Below are 17,543 nucleotides of genomic sequence, written 5' to 3'. Positions count from 1 at the left end.
TCTTTACACTATACAAAAGCTGGCAGCAGGACTGTGATGTCTATAAAAGCAAAAGTATTTATGGCCCAGATTCCTACATTCCTCTTTTTTAAATTTTATTTTGTTTTTAAGAAACAACAAGATGATAGCTCTGATGTGGAAGGTGACCAGAAGCTTGTGTATCACATAAAAAGAATTTGAGAGCTAAACGCATTATTTTGCTTCAGAATCACTGAAGAGTGGGGTTGTTACAGCAGCTGACAGTTTGGGCTATGACACTAACACGTCAACCGTTCTGCCTACAGGGAACTGAGGATGACTGTAACAAAAAAATCTGTGTTTGGGTTCTCAGTGGCCTGTGTGACTTTGGGGCTGAGCAAATGCAAGCTAGAGAGCGTGTGTACTGCAGAGCAGTATCTTACAAGACGGACAAGAGGAAGAGAGGAAGTATAGAGGACAAATCTGTAGTTTCATCTCCCTAGATTTTTAAAATCTTCTTCTCCTGATGAGTCTCCAGAATGCTTGTCATTGTAGTGAGTACATACACAGGGATGAATAATCCATCAGGGAACCTGATAACTCACCAGGCTGGGGAAGAAAGGAATGATGGCTTCCTGGTTGTATAGTCCACGAAGTGAATTTGCTGTCTTCTTTAATGGATCTGCTGAAGTGTGCTTTTGTGTTTTCTTTTGACTGAGATGCAGCACAGATGGAACTGAAATCGCTCCATCTTGTGGATTTAACTGATACCACAGCTGAAAAATTTGTTCCTGAGCATCTCTTTCAGTGGGTGCTGTTCTTCTTTCTCATTTTTTTCCCAGTAGATTTGGGAAGCCATAAGTATGTAGGATTTTTTTTTTTCTGCTTGTTTTGGGTTTTGTTGTGGTTTTTGTTTGCTTGTTTGTTTGGTTGGTTGTTCTTTGTTAGTACTACTATTGATTAACAGTAGTAAAATAACCTGTACTGAAAGTAACTTAGAGGTGTCTCACTCTGCATGATATTTAATCACTTTTACAAAATTTACTGGAGCATAAGCTATAGCTTTATTTACTAAATGTACTTAAGTGGACATATTGGTGTAGCCGTATCAATCCTTTCATTCCCCAAGGATCAGAATGCTTATACCAGTAAAATAGCTCTTTCTACCACTTCCCTGAAAGAAATAAGCTGGCATCGCATCTGTTCAGGCAGTTTGTCAACATCAGTTTTTGTGAGGATGTTCCCTTCCCTATGCCAGCAAACTTGAGAGTAGGTACTAGAACCTGTGTGCAGTGAGCTCTGGCAGATGTAAACAAAGCAAAAAGCAGTTTATGGACATTTTTTCACTTCCTGAAATGGTTCTGCTCTCCTCAGTCATTGATTACTTCATAACTCATGGCATTGAGTTTGACCAGGTGCATCTTTACAAGGTTATATCTGATGCAATTAGAGATGTACATGTGAAAGGAGTGATGTACAAATGGATTGAAAAAGATCTGGAACAGTATATTCTGCATGGGGATGAAATCTACGCTGTGCTAAACTGCCTGGATGAACCACGATAAGAAGCAGCCAGGCGATGCAGGTTCATGCTGTGGTACTCTCTACCCAAGGGCATGAAAGGTGTTTGGAGCAAGCAGGGAGATGGAATATTTGTAACTTATAGGAACGCTTAACATCTAGAAAAGCTGCATGTGACATACATGAGGACAGAAGTAGAAACCAGCTGTAGGAGATTTGTTCCTTGACAGAAACCCAGTCTCTTGTGCATGTCACTATGGATGTTGACTTGCCTCTTTTGACAGAACGCTTGTATAGCAGTCTGTTGAAATTCCTCTCTTGCCTTGTCAGGTTGGTAATCCAGGAGATCCTGGTTCCCGTGGGCCTGAGGGAAGTCGGGGACTGCCTGGCATGGAAGGGCCACGAGGTGCCCCTGGGCCGCGGGGCTTGCAGGGTGAGCAGGGGGCCCCAGGTCTGCCTGGCAGCCAAGGTCCTGCTGTAAGTACTGTTTTCATGGGATTGGTGTCTCTTGAACACTTAGCTGTCACTCACAGCACTCCTCTTCTTGCATCCGGAGCTACAGACACATGTAAAACCCCAGTGCTGCGGTAGAGTGTGAAATACACTGTACCTCACAACAGACACGTTTGTGCACCAGAGAAGTCTTAGGATTGTATGCAGTGAGGTCCTGGGGTCCTCAGCTTTCCATTCAGTTCCATTTTCTTACGTTCCCCCACCACCACTATGGTGCACGAGGATCATGTTTGATACGTTGATTATCACACATTGTATCTACCTTGCAAGTCAAATTGACTTCAGCTGCAATAGTTGCACTTGCAGGGACTGCAACATCCATCTTTTATTGACCTGCCAGCACTTTTCACATCAGGTACACTTGTAAAATGTACTGTGATAACAATTGTTTTTTTAACTATATATGTATTTTTTAATCCTAGGGAAAAGAACCAACCGATCAGCACATTAAACAGGTTTGCATGAGAGTCATGCAAGGTAAATATGCTAAAAAGTTTTTTATGTTTCTTGTGCATTTAAATCAGGATAATTTACTGCTGCGGGGGCAACCAAAATTTTCCCACTCTTATCCAGAACAAATAGCGTGGCCTCAGCTGGGGACCTGGCAGAAAAGCTTTCCACAGTCAATGGGGATACAATATGAGAGAATATGAGAAAGAAGTTCCTTATTTTATATATACTTTACAGTCTCATTGAAATACCTCGTGATTCCACACTATTACTATAGTAACCAGGAGATGTTTTTATGAAACAGATGTATTTTGTGTAGAGATCACTTTCTGTGTTTACATCTATAAAAGTACATGGCTTCACTGAAAGCTTGTTTTGCCATTTGTACTCACACACTATTAGATTACAGCAAGCAAACTATGCTCAAAATAGGTAAAAAAAAAAAAAAAGAGGAGTGCAGAGAGAGGCTTTCTGTAGATAATATACCATAAAATGAAAGCAATAGGCAGATGTTCAAAACACTAATTATATTTGCTCAGTTCTTCTTGACACGCTGAAATCTGGAACTTTTCTAATGCAGTTGGGCACATGGGATTTACTGAGTTTAAAACTTTATGCTGCGCTTGTAAGCACAAAAGAAACTTTTCAGTTCTTTCTTTTGAAGATGCCCTTAGGGATATGGTGCCTTTGTAATGTTAAGAGTTTACTAGAATGAAATTGCTGCTCGTGATTTGATCCAAGTTATCATCAGTAGTCACCGCTGTTCTTAATACCACGCAACAGAGTCTATTTTTTTAAACTTTCTATAAGTAGGATAAAAAGGCCTTTTAAAGTGATCTCTTGAAAGACACAGTAATACTGAGGAGGATTACAGTGAAATCTGATACGATGCTTGAATTTATTCATAACCATCAGAATTAGCAGTGAAGAGAAGGACATGGGAAAAATCTGGACTGTCTTCATTGCATTCCTCTACAAAAAAAGACGATATCAGTCCAAGCACGTCCTGGAACTTTGTCAGCTTGAAGACAACTGTAACTGAAGTTCAGCTCCTGAGCACGCTTTGCCTGCAGATTGCTATTACCAGTCTTCCCCATGTATCTGTGAGCCATAGATCCTGTTTTATTTCAGATTCTTTGCTCCACCTCCATCTTCTTAATTTTTCGTGGCTATGGATGCAAAATGACTAGTCTTGCCGAGTCATGCAGACTTTATAGCAAATGTCATATGGAGTTGCGTGTGGCTGTACCAGAAGAAGTTATTTCTAAGACACGCTTGGAGGATGGATTTGAAGTCTAAATAGCAACTTCAAGCAAAGAGAGGACTGCTCTCCTGCTGCTAGAGCAGTGCCCTGTAAAGGGGATGAGGAAAGGGAAATAGCAAGCTAAGATCATTCCAAAAGGAACGGCGAGCTGATCCCGTGCCTAATGAACAGCAAAGCTCCTCCTGATTTACCTTAAGAAAAGATCAACATAAAATTTCCAATTACGTATCAAACTTGAGCTCACGAGCACCAGTTTGAGGGGTTTCTTTCCTCCGATAAAGAAGGCCTGCGCTTACTTTGCAGGCCAATGTAGATACCTGCCCTCATATTTTTCTGCTGTTTTTTTTTTTGCAATGACGGATCTTAGTAGCAAGTAACAAGTAGTAATAAAGAAGAAATTTGTGCTTTTAAGAGGCAGCAATTGCATGAGTAAGTTTTCTTATTAGATGGTGGGAATTTAAATGACATAGAAAATTATAAGGACATTTCTAAATAAACGATATACACTTAAGATATTTCAACTTGCAAACATTGAATCTTTAAAATATAGGCTTCAGAGTGACCAGCATCACAGCATGCCTATGTGGTTTCCCTCTAGTGCTACTATGATAATATCTTATATGTAACAATCTCTGTAAACAGCATTCTACATAAGGAAGGTGCTGAACTGTGATCTGTTTGTTTCTGTAGCAGAGAATACATGCTCTGCTTTTGTGAACATGAGAATCTCTCCATTCGGATCCACTTACTGATTAATTCTGTCTTCCCGGTCCTTGCAGAACAACTAGCTCAGCTGGCAGCCAGTCTTAAGAGGCCAGAATTTGGCGCTCCAGGTCTTCCTGGCCGGCCGGGGCCACCGGGTGCTCCAGGACCTGCTGGTGAAAACGGCTTCCCAGGGCAGCTCGGACCCCGTGGCTTGCCTGGCCTTAAAGGTCCCCCTGGTGAGATCGGTCGGAAAGGCCCTAAAGGTAAGAAATTCTGTAACTGGCTTTCAGTTCTTGACTGCTCCAGGTTTTTTTTTGTGTGGGTGGGTTTTTTGTTTGTTTGTTTTTTCTGTTTGGATTATAGATTGTTACATTTTACACATGTAAGGTACAAAAAGATCCTGAATTAGGAACCTAAACTGTTTCCCATAACTGTTGCCTCAGCTGCACCAGTGATTAAAGGGTACATTGGCCTGGCCTCAGCAAGATCGGTTTATAAATTTGTGGCTTTTTTTGTCATCAAATCACTTATACAATATGAGTAAGCACAGGCACCTGCCTTGAACTAGAAGTAAGCAGTTGAGTCAGATTCCTAATATTAAATCTTTCCCTCTCATGCACTTTTGATGATTGTGTTTTTTGTATGCTGACGAGTTCCAGCAGTGACTCTCCCTCCTTCACTCAGTCTGGTTGTGGAACTCACTTCTGCAAGACTTGTGGTCCCGAAAACTCATGGAAAGAGTCAGATTTATTTGCTCATTTCTAGCCTGCTTTTCTAAGTCTATCCAGTTTCTCACATTACAAGTGAATGAAAACAATCTGCCTCTTACTTGGGTATAATACTGGAGCTGTTTAACATCATTGCACCGTGTACCACAATCTATTGATTCTTTGGAAAGAACAAATCCATAACAAAATTGACTAACTTTACACTTCACAAAACAACTTTAAGTTAATATCTCTTTTGTTCCTTACTCAGAGGGTTTATACACCTCCAGAGGATTATATAGTAGAATTTTTTGCAAAGTCTTATGACCACTATGTATGTATTAGTTTCTATTCAGCAGTGGTTTCAATTTGTTTTTTTGAGTGAAGGTTTTATTTTAAAACTGTATTTCTGCACAAAGCTGGTCTGTTGCTGAACTGGAGCATTAACTTTTGTCTCAGGTTTTATTTGAAAGTAAAATTGGGAAAGCCTCTGAGAGAAGGAATAGAAAACATTCAAAGCAAACCTTAACAGCATTGTTGCTGGAGTTCTGTCACTGTTTTCATGTAATGTCATCTGTATTTGCAGAAGCACAAAAAATGGAGATACAGAGGTGATTTAATATGCTGAATTTGATTCATCACACAGCAAGCTGCACTGTGTTCATATTAAAAAATAATCTACAGAGCACAAAAAAAACCCCTAAAAACCAAACAACAAACAAACAAAGCCCCAAACCCTGAAATACAATTACAGACACAAGAGAAGTGGCGAATGCTCTCATGAGCCATCCTGATGATACATGGCAAGCACCTGAAAAAAATCCCAGTTCTTCACACTGATTTGCTGGTAGTTACCAGAGTTCCATGGAGGTCACAGACACAGAGATGAACTGACTTTCCCCATCCATTTGGGGAGTTGTCTTGAGATAGAAGTGAGAAGAAAAGGGTACCCAGGACACGTGATAAAAGGGAAAAGGAGACTGAGAATGGTTTAGAAGGGTGTGATGAAGAGGAGAGAGAAACACAATAATGTGTTACCATGAGATAGAGCAGAAGATACAAAGGTACAGTGATTTTAATGGCATCAAACCCAGCAGAATCAAGAGTTAGCTCAAGGAAGGAGGTTATAGTGACTTTAATGAGCAATCTGAGGAGGGCAGTGAAGGAGGGCAGAATCAGAAAAAAGTTGGAGAAGTTTTGGGTAACTGGCAGAAAACACTATTCCGAAGTGTTCAGTAGCTGGAACTAGCAGGAGTGTATCCGGGTAGCCTGACATCAGTGCTTCTGGTAGCTGCGTTTACAAAGATGGGCTGAATCTCTGTGCTGACTCGTCAGTCTGAAGCATTGAGATAAGATTCCTCCTCCAGCACCCTGTGTGCATCCTCTGTTGAGACTTGGACTTTTGTACTGATTCCTGTGTTCTTTTACACAATTGAGAATTTTTTCTAATTAGTAGAGTTCACATGGTCTTGCAAAAGCCATTTGCCAGTACCCTCAGTCTGTATTCTAAAATATCCTGTGCAGTTCTGGGAGTTTGGTTTATTTCCATTATTAATATATAGGCTATGGCATCTTTCTTGTGGTACTTACTGTCCAGCCCTAGGTGTTTTGGGTTATCTTTTTTTTTGTACCTCCAACATGTCTACTTCTGAGAACAACTCAAGTGGGGGACAGGGAAGAAAAGCCAAACAAGTCTCAAACCTTTTACAGGGACATGTCAGGATATCATTCAAAGATGCTAAGGCTGTATGCAGCCACCCGAATTCTCTGCTTATTAGCCCTTCTCCTTGGAGAGGGAACTTACTGACAGTAATACTCCAAGCAGGCTGTATCTAATGTTTCATTAATTTACTTTAGGTGAACCAGGAGAAAGAGGAGAAAGAGGATTTCCAGGCAGAGGACCGAAAGGTTACCCTGGACCAAGAGGTCTTCCAGGTAAATATAAAAGGGTGAGGGTAAAGAAGAAATGTAGTAAAATTTATTTAGAAGTGACACCTCAAGCTGCCTTGAAAAGATAAAAGGTGTCCAATAAGCAAAAAAATTCCCAATAACAGTACTTCATAGGTAATGATACAGTCACATATCAGAATTAAAAGCTCTTTTACTGAAGAGCTACCACCCCATTCATTTCAGTGTAGAAAGACTACGAAACATGTATACAAACCACTGGAAAAAAAAAAGGCAATAACACGCAGAGAAGTATATAAAATTGATTCTTTCTTACATGAATATATAAATATAAAACATAAGGCAAACAAAAATGGTCACAAAACCCAGAATATCTCACTGGCAGCCACTGCAGTTTCTTTTCATAATTTTAGGACATTCAGAGTACAATTCTCCTTTATTCTTGTGGTAATTAGTTGCCTCGTTATGTAACAGGGGCCCAGGACAGATTCTTGCTGATAAATACAGCACAAGTGGCCTCTAGTGGCCAGTGAGTGAAAATAAACATGTTATTCCAACAGTATGTCTCCCCAGCATATTTCTCTCTATATAGATATATATGTATAGACAGAAACTACTGAAATTTTTCTCTTTGTGAAAAGGAAGAAAAATTGAGTTGAGTATATACCTAGGATGGCCGGGAAACTAGGAGTTGTCTTTAGAAATTTGTCACTGAAAGAGGTTTACTGAAATCACTATATTTCATCCTTTCATTGAAGATTTAGAAGTAAAAAGCTACTTTAGTGCTCAGCGGTTCCACTCCATACATCTCTCTCCCCAACACATCTGAGTGGGGAATAAAAATAAATTCTTGATATGTCTTGCTCTGGAGCACTAACCTAACTCTGAAGTAGGGAGTAGTAGCTACACCTTGATGGGCAACACCCACAGGGTTGTCTGCAGTGCTGCCATCAGTTCTGCTGTTCATAGCAGCAGATCTGCTCCCCTGTAACTGGAGAGGGTTGGCCCTCAACTGTCATTGCTGTAGATCTGTAAACACAGCCTGGTGGTCTGTTAGAGGAAAACTGTCCCTCTAAGTAGCACCCCTCTGAGGAATCCACCGAGAACAGTAAAAAAAAACCCATCTTCACACAGCTTTTAACAACTTAATTATTCGTTACATCTATGTACATACAAAGCAAGTCATATGCTGCCAATTTTCAGACCTGTATCTTCTTTTCCAGGTGAACCAGGCAAACCCAGCTATGGCAGGGAAGGCCGCGATGGTGACCGAGGTCTCCCTGGGGTGGCCGGTCAGCCTGGGGTTCCTGGTCCTCCTGGCCCCCCTGGCCCCCCTGGGTACTGTGAGCCGGCATCCTGCAGAATGCAGGCGGGAGAGCGGGCTGGGAAGAACATAAAAGGGCCCTGAGTGGGAAACGCAAGTGCCACCACCAAGTGTCGGCATCAATTTACTGCCTGCACGGACAGCTGAGGAAAAATAAGGAATGAAGGAGAAACACAATCAAGGAGGAACCTTTCGACCCAGGTTTCAGTAAGGCATTTTTAACACAGAGTTGTACATTCTCTCCAAAGCTGTACTTAGCAACACAAGCAGGAACAATGGTGCTTACAGACAGTCACAGATGATGCCTTCTGGTTCTTTCTCCCTTTGGGGGGAAAAAAGGCACTTGTCTATTTTTATTGTTATTTTTTAATAAAGAGTTTCTGTGATTTCTCCTCCTCCCCTACTTACTTCCTATGTGTGATGTACAGTGAAATAATGTGTCTTCAGCCACCAAATAAAAAAGAAACAGTTTATTTACGTCAGTTGTAGCTATTCTTTTATATCTGTAAAATAAATGCCAGAGCACCAGCAGGCAGATTGCATCACTTCATGCCCAGTCACAGGATCTGCTAAGCCTCCCTCAGCTCTTGAATGCAATTGTAGAAACAGGGGTGGGAGGCTCTTCTTATGAAAACCTGATGCTTTCTGTGCTGTAAATCACTGTAAAGGTGAGATCACTGGCTTCTCACAAATAAGCCATGTGGAATAACCTGTCAGTTTTTCACTCCAATTTGTGTTGCATTTATAATTTGTGTGAAGCCCATTCCAGCTTCCGTCTTTCTATGTGAAAGAAAAATAAAAGGCTAGATGCTACTGTCAAGGGAATTTTAAGTCTCAGAAATACAAAAGTTTCACAGTAGAGAGTACAGATTTTAAAGTAACGTCTGTGGTTGTACAAAGAAAAACCAAATAAATGATGGTTTAACCCCCTATATGTTTTCGTATGTATGGTTACATTCAAAACCAATAAACAGAACAGCTAGAAGACTGCCATTAGACATCCCAAGTTGCCTTTTTTAGATAAACTAACTCAGTTTTTAGAGGAAAATGTGCAATGTCGATATTTTGTTTGTATAAATTAAACTATTTGTGGTTTTGACTCTGCATTCTCTGAAGTGTATTCTCTCTCAAAGACAACAGTGAAACCATCCTATGATGCTTCCTTTCATTTTGCTAGTAGTCATCCAAATTTTCAAATACAAGCTTTGGCACACTTGCTTCAAGCATTGATTATATTTTTTTTCCAAGACCTTAATTGTCTGTTTATGTTCAAAATAGTTGATTTGTATTCCATGTGAGAATACAAAGAAACAACATGATCATTAGAGCTATGCATTTTGTGTGTACCATATAAGACAACACTAAAGGGAAAGGTACTGCTATAATATATACTCTAAAAGAAATTATTGAACAGAACAATCAATAAGCCTTCCCCAAAACAAACCCAATGCTCCAGCCGCATCTAAGAGACGCTTCTCTGGCACCTCACGTGTTGACAGGAAATGCCTAAATGGAGATCACTTGGGAGAAAAATGTCTGATAAAGCTGCCTACTAAAAGAAAGTGTATTTACACACTTATTAAATATTTTTGAGAACGAGTTAAATGGGAGTAGTTTTCATAACCTCTTTATGTCCCTAGCATAGCCCAATATTTTAAATGATAAGATATGAGAGGTTGAACCTCTACAAGTCTTATCTACAGGTTTCTACTGCTGTCTGTTTAGTGCCACAGAGCAGCATCGGGGGAGATTTCGGGGAAAAGATGGGGGAGAAAATAGGCCAAAAAGCAACATGCTGTCCTTCCCAGAGCCTCAGGACACAGCCGGAGCCAGAACTGTTCTCCTGCACCTCCTGTTTGGCCAAACTCTCTCATAACCCGCATCTACTTTAATACTACAAGAAATCATCAGAATAGATGAGTGCAAATGATGATACAAATCCAGACGCGTGCATGAAAGGTCATTGGCTTGTTCATACATAAGGCTGTTCCATAACATTTTAGAATCGGGTCAGTGTTTTGCCAATTCAGGGCATAGTCCTCAAAAGTCCATAGCACAACAAAGAAACCATTAGTGGTGATGACAGACTGCAGTTTCACCAGCAAACTTTTATTTTAACTATAAAGTGTGTAAATCTGTTAAAAAGAAAAAAAAAAAAAAGCAACAACTAATAACAGAATGAAAATATTATTTGCCACATGTAATGCATAAACAAAATGAATCAAAAGAAGCAAAAAACCCCAACATTTAAATACAAATGTGAAGTGCTTTAAAAAATATAGTCTGAAAAATGCATAAAATTCCACAGTGGAAAGAAACTCATGTAGCAAACATTCATATGTAGAAACCAAATAATAATTATTACAATCAAACAAATTCCACACTGAGGGTCCATTCAATGCAGAATCCACACAAGTAGATTAAGATTGTGACAGATTTTCTGCCTTCAAGCTGACTCGTGAGTTTTACCTTAAAAAACCAGAACCGAAGAATAAATCTTCAGGCCCATTTATAAGTCATTATGGAACACATTGGAACATATGGAACATTATGGAACACAATCTAAGTATTCAGAAGTTCCAAGTCTTGTGCAAGAGCAGAAAAAATTTATCTGAAGTTTTCTTCTGTACCAAAAAAATATCAGGAACTGAAATTTATTAACAGCACATTCAAGTAAATTAAGATTTGGAAAATAAAAGACAGAATTGTGAATTTAAAAGGAAGGTGTATCAACTACGGCGATACAGACAAAATCACGGCGAGTTTCAATAAATGTATTTAGAAAGCACAAAGCAAAGAGATTGAGAGGTTTCACAAGCCATTGCCAGCCCATTTGCACCGGATGCTCCTTGAAATCTCGGTGAAGTCCCGAGTAAATCTTGTTTTCAAGACTTTCTGCTTCAATATCTGAAAACACCATGAGATTTTTTTTTTGAATGAAAGACTAGTGAAAACCACTTTTACCCATGAGGATCTCTGTTGCCACCCCTAATTCTGGAGGTTTAATTGCATCGTGATAAATACATATTTTAGCTCCTAACTTACTTAAGTAAGTAGGCAGGAACCAAGAGAAAAAATATTTAACAACTATCCTCAAAATGAGTTATTTTTCATGGTCCAATCTGGTATTTGAAAGTGTTGACTCCCATGCTTTCCCTATCAGGATACTAATAAGTACTAGTAACACTGCTGCTGGATACTGTAATAATACGTATAAATGTTATCCATCCATAGTTCAGAGAGAGTTTACATATATAATTTTTCCGTCACAGCCACCACTGGGTTCAAGCAACCGAGCATGAACTGCTACATGAACCCCCCTGTGAGCATTTCACAAAGGCCAAAGTCTCTCTCCAGCCACAGGGGCTCTGGAGCACAAGGTGGAGCACCTGCACGAGGCCCCAGAGCACGGCTTCCCTGAATGCCCTTGTCACGATCTGAGCGCGCGCAGAGCCAAGCACAGCTCTAACACCGGTCCTGTTTGTCCTTCAAACAGTGTCAACAGATGGTCCTTTCAAGATTACGTGAAGGACAGAGGGAACAAGAAACCGAGCCCCTTAGTTTCAGAGACAACGTGTCGGCTCCTCCTAGCAGAGCCCAGCAGTTGTGCTCCGTGTACAGGCACACGCTGCGTTTTTGCAAATGTTTTTAAATTGCATGGATAATTGGATGAAATGTGTTTGCTTGACCTGCTCACCACTATTTGGCCATGTTGTTTCTAGTTCCTTTACACTTAAAATGCAGTCGCTGCATCTCCTCTGCCCACGGATCACAGGTAAACATGAAACGTCTTGATATTGTGGGGCATGTAACTCCCATTTGGTTTGTTACAGCTTCAGCTTTATTGCCCTCCCTCAATCTTTCATTTTACTGTTCTGCCTGGTTTGCTGTGGGTGCATTCAAAAGGACCAGTAAACTTGTGGCACCTTTAGAAAACAGATGAGGGCAGCTTGCTGAAGCTGCTGTGAAATTCGAAGGCCGTAAGTCAAGTTAGTGGTCCAATTATTACCCAGTGTCCTTTAAAATGCTACTGATCTGGGAGTTCTCTTTTTCTTCTCCTGGGAGAGTTAGGCAGCAAGAGAACAATGAAAATAACTAGAATAAAAGCAATTATCTAATATTCAGCCAGGAATGCTATCTGCATCTGATTCAGAGATTATATTAACTTCCATAAATTTTATACATACATACATACATATATATATGAGGCTAATGTTTTCCACCTTTATCTTTTGTTTCCTCCAGACTGTGGAGCCCTAAGTTTTACCAACCTGTAGGAAGCACAAGCCTGACCTTGGTGTGGCCAAAAGCAGCCACAGACAGAAAGGGTGCGAGGTATTTCCATTTCCATCTGGAATCTTGTTTCAGACGCAAACGGCCACATAATAATGAAATCAAAAACCACAACAATTTTCTATCCACTTGATACATTTCCACTGAACCAAACCTTAAATGTTGCAAACCAAGAATATAATGAAGGAAAGAAGCAACCAGTCAGCACATAATGTGATTAATTGAGCGACAGCTGCACATCAGTAGGAAATGAAAGAAAATAATAAAATTAGGTATGTCATTGAAAATCCTTCAGATATATTGCCTGGAGGCAGAATATATTTACATTGAAACTTCAGTAAATAATTAAATGCATTTGTGTTTGCAGAACAGCAGACTCTGAGATAAACCTGCTAGAAGACACGTAGACTACATTCTTTTTAGCTACACACTTCTTTTGGTCTAGAATCTGTAACGTTTGTTAGCAATTAATATTTGAAAACCACATTTCCTTAAGGTATCGGGAAGCTTGAGTTTTCCACTTAAACGCCAGACAAGGAAAGGTCACGGTTCAACTTGTTCTCCATGGCCTATACCCACCTATGGGTATGGAGATGTATTTAAACACCCAGCCAGTACAATCTCGTTCTAGTGGACATAACGGATTTCAAAGAAAATGTATATGACTCAGTATATCCAGAATCTAAAAAACACACTATAAAAAAAACCCCAAGCCCAACATTGTTTTGATTCCTGAGATTCTTCTCACGTTCTAACACGTCAAGTTAGAGCAGCAGTTCTGCTGAATTGGTAAAATGCATGGTTAGGGGCTGGCTTTATGCAGTATATAAAGTTTATAAAATGCTAGTATAGCCCATGGGGTTTTTATAGGGCTTTTATGTAAACATTACAGAAAAAGAAGAAAAAAATGAGTGTACACTGACACGAAAAATAGTACTTCACCCTTGTGAAAAAGAAGTGCCAAGATGTTTTGTGTGATTATCCATTAATTTATAGAATATGCTTATTTAACAAAGCTGTGCATGTATAACATCTGTAATTATTCACAATTATAAAACATAAAGGGAGGATGAATAATACAATCAGTCCTGTTTCCATATCACAGTGCTCTTTTAGCACTGAAACCAAATCCAGTTTAAGACAAAAAGCACTGGTTTTTAAAGCATGCCTAAGGAGGCTGCACTGCAACTTGATTGTATGAAGTAGTAATCTTTTTAACCTTAGCAGACTCCCTGGTCCCCTAGAAACACAGCATCACCGGGGACAGAAATGATGCCTGAAAGCGGGGTGTCCCGTCACTGCACGTTCTATGATGTGAATATAGACAAACCACAAAATCTAAGCAATATTACCTAAAAAAACAATTACACAAGAAAGGCAGTATTTCTGCAAATACTACCATGTAAAAACAAACGTATTTTAGGGAAAAAAAAAAAAGAAAAACAAAAGTCAGGCTCAAGAACAAAATCAGAAACACTGAGTCTTGTGCTGAGTCTGTGCAGCACTGGGTCACGTCTTGTGCCGCTGCACCAGTTCAGCCTGAGCTTTCCCCTCTGTCCTGCAAAGAGCCTTGAACTCCACCGTGTGGACAAAAGGAGCCTCAGAGAAGTTCCCCTCTTCCCAAGTTTATTACTTTCCTTAGGCAATTCGAGTAGTTCTGTACATAGCTGCTTGAAGAAAACCCCAGCACTTTCTCAAGTAGGTGATAAAGCAATTTGCCATAAAATATAATAGCCTGACCCTGAAGTAGAACAAAGCTTAGAGAGAATTCAAGAAAGGTTTAAAACTTTTTGTCAAAGATAGTTCAAAGTCCTGTTGTACTTAAACATTCCCAGATCAGAAAAATATCCTGTGCTACTGGGAAATATAATCATCCACGTTTAGTTCCTTGCAATGCTTACTGCAGCACAGACCGCTCAAAACAGACACAAAATGGATAAAGTAAGTTGCAAATTAGATGAGCACCCTGCTGCCCTCCCTGGCCCCCTTCCCGAAACAGAAGCCAACGTTGGTCTGAAACTGCAGAGAAATTTCAGGGGCCAAACGTGAAAACCATGCAGAAGCATGTTCCCAGCTACATTCTGCTTTCCATTCTAAAAATACAGAGTAGGAGCAAGCCAGCGTGAAGTAAAATTAAGCTGGGATTCACTCTGCTCTGCTGCAGTGACGAATGCAGCATCTTTAAAAAGGTATCGAGATAGCCTGTATAAAAACCCACCTGTTCTCTCAGGTGAGAAAAGTAAAGTGGGCTTTTTGCAAAATAAAAAACTATACAACAAGATAATTACCAAAGTTACCTGCAAAGCAATTGAAAGTATTCAAACAGACTTTAAAAAGACCTTTAGCTTTGAGCCTATAAAAAGAAAAAGGCGTCTGTAGGAAACATAGATGAAAAAATAAAACTTTTTCAAATATAAAAAGTGTTCTGCTTTCAGACAAATTCAAGTAAATTAACATACACAATTGCATCTGGCAAATAACAGATGCTGAGTTTCAGCTAACTAAAAGCCCCAAAATATACACATACCACTAACATGGCGCAATAGTCTATGTACAGCCTTCTGGGACGGGGGCTGCTCGGAAACCTCTCAGTCACACAGATATCCCTTACGAGACAGCACCCTTTTTGATATTATCACAGAAAATGAAGTTTAAAATTAATTTAGGAAGTAAAAAAATATTCAGATTTTTACATATATTGGAATTACTAGACAAGTAAAAAGAAATTGATGATGAAAAAATGTTCATGCAAGATACCTGACCAGCAGTTCATTTGACTGAATGGAAAACAGTACATGGGGCCCGTTCTCTCGCTGGTGTATGTACACAGATATATATATATATATACACACACACACTTAGATTGGTGCGAGGCCCCTGGCTTCACTCTGGGGGCTGGCAGACCCCTGGTCCAGACAGCAGCAGATGTCTCAGGACAGGGAATCGCTCTGGTTCAAGCCGCCTCACCAGTTCCCAGCATCCGCACAGCTGTGGTGCTCTGAGGACCACATCTGGAAAGGTGTCCCAACGCCATGGAGCAAACCAAGACGTGCTCCATGGGCACAGGAGGTCTGGAATAGGAGCAGCACGTTTTGAGCCAAGCACAGGCAGGACCACTTGTTCCAAATGCACCTTCACCCCGGTGGGACGGGCACCTACCGCCTGTAGAGCAGAGGACACGCTGGCCTAGAGAAGGGGCAGCTGTTGCCTCCCAAGGGACAGCGGGTGATGAGCAGAAACGGAGATGTGAAGACTGTGGTTCACCTGCAGGCTGTGAACTGTCTGTCCCCATCCTTACAAGGGACAGACAAAGCACCCTGAGCCCCCCAGAGGGTTCCCGGCTCACTGATTCCCTTCAGGAGATGGTTTCATGGTATGCCACTGGTTTTCTGCTGTCCTCCATCCTGCCGTCCTCTCCTGTCCCAGGTGTTTACTCTCAGCCTTCAATCTTTGTGTTTACTTTAACATTTTCCTTGTGCCAAGCACCTTCTTCCCTCCAAACATCTAACTGATTAACTCGTTGAGTAGCTAATGCTCTTTCCCTCTCAGAAAGAGGCATGAAGGCTCGTCTGTGCTCCCTAGCCACCTGGGTCAACTCCTTCCACCACTTGAACTCATCTTGCCCCTCCAGTCTAGGGGCAAGTGCCAAGAACTCTATTTAGAATGAATGCCAATGCGTTACTCCTTTAAAAGACTCCTACTAGTCATTCCTTGCTGTTTTTAAGCAAAACCCAGAAGTCAGCCAGATTGGTGTCTCACAACAGCTTCTCTGGAACCCAGCAGTTCCAATTTGGGAATGCTTCCCTGGCAGCTCGGTCCTGCTCAAGCATGAAGTCAGCAAAACCACTTCCCTGCCTGACATGGGAGAGGACAACTGGCTTCCTAACGGTGGGCAAGAGCCCTCAGTGCTGCGTTTGTCCTTACGGGTTTATGTTGAGGTTGTAGGTTATAGCTGTCCATGTTTGCTCAATAGCACCTTCACTTTCCATTGCACTGCAGCCAAGTCCCTAGGACTACTTTAGGATGATCTGTTTCCTAATAATAGGAAGTGAAACTTTGGCCAAACCTCCTCCCTCCTTTTCAGAATCAGTGTCTGCAATAGATTTTCTCCATGTTTTCTTTTGCTCAACTCTTGGAGCTCTGTAGGATTCACACTCTGTTCTGTTTTGTTCTTCTGGTCCTGTAGGACTTACTGAATGCCTGCAAACTGCATGCAGTTGTGTTCTCTGTAGCACACCTTTCCAAGGAGGGGTTTGCCTTTTTTTCTGAAATTTCTCTTGAACACAAATAATGTTTTGCAACCAGTTATTAGGACTTGTGAGTTTTGCATCCTATTGTTTTCACATTCTTCTCCAGTAAGAGTAGAGGCTTGTGAAGTTCCTTCTTTGTCGTGCTGTGTACCAACCACCTCTGCTCTAAAGCAAGAGGTCATCTTTGCTGTAAGCAGACATAATGGCAGAGTAGCTTGGTTACAGGCAGTGATACTACACTTAGTAAGCCCACATAACGGTTAGAAGATGTACCAGTTCTCAGCTAGGAACCAGCCCCTAATCCATTTAATATCTGGAGTATATGTAACCATGACGAAACAAACGTACAAGTCCTCAGCTGGGACAACATCCAGTCAGGAGAAAGGTTTCTCAGGGCTACACCTGGTGAATTTCCAGTCAGTCTGAAGCTAAACATTGAGGTTAGAGAGATCATAAACACGCCTTCATTTCCTTCTTCAACATCTAGGAAATGACTGAAATGGTGGGTAGAGTTCGTGGTGCATGACACAGACCTGGTTCGGATGGTGCGTGGAGCCTCCTCGAGGGACGTGAACGTTCGGTCTAAACAGTGTTCCCAGTGCTCCAGCTCAGGTCCTGCTTTCGCCACAAATGGGCACGCTTTAAAACTT

At 40.9% G+C, this 17,543-nt stretch overlaps 1 protein-coding gene across 3 annotated transcripts in view; it reads left to right on the top strand.

Annotated features, from left to right (window-relative positions):
• COL9A1 (collagen type IX alpha 1 chain) overlaps positions 1-9,449 on the top strand; it is a 69,989-nt gene extending 60,540 nt beyond the window's left edge. For all 3 annotated transcript variants that reach the window (XM_065056233.1, XM_065056234.1, XM_065056236.1), the window contains 5 exons: positions 1,810-1,956; positions 2,415-2,469; positions 4,486-4,674; positions 6,976-7,053; positions 8,250-9,449. In XM_065056233.1, the coding sequence (XP_064912305.1) occupies positions 1,810-1,956; positions 2,415-2,469; positions 4,486-4,674; positions 6,976-7,053; positions 8,250-8,434 (654 nt within the window). In that variant the 3' untranslated portion in view covers positions 8,435-9,449. The remainder of the gene's footprint in view (positions 1-1,809; positions 1,957-2,414; positions 2,470-4,485; positions 4,675-6,975; positions 7,054-8,249) is intronic.
• Positions 9,450-17,543: the final 8,094 nt, after the last annotated feature.

This window comes from Columba livia, chromosome 3, assembly GCF_036013475.1.
Source record: "Columba livia isolate bColLiv1 breed racing homer chromosome 3, bColLiv1.pat.W.v2, whole genome shotgun sequence".
NCBI classification, from domain to species: domain Eukaryota; kingdom Metazoa; phylum Chordata; class Aves; order Columbiformes; family Columbidae; genus Columba; species Columba livia.
The sequence above is the reverse complement of the archived record's forward strand: the minus strand, read 5'-3'. Positions and strand labels throughout refer to the sequence as shown.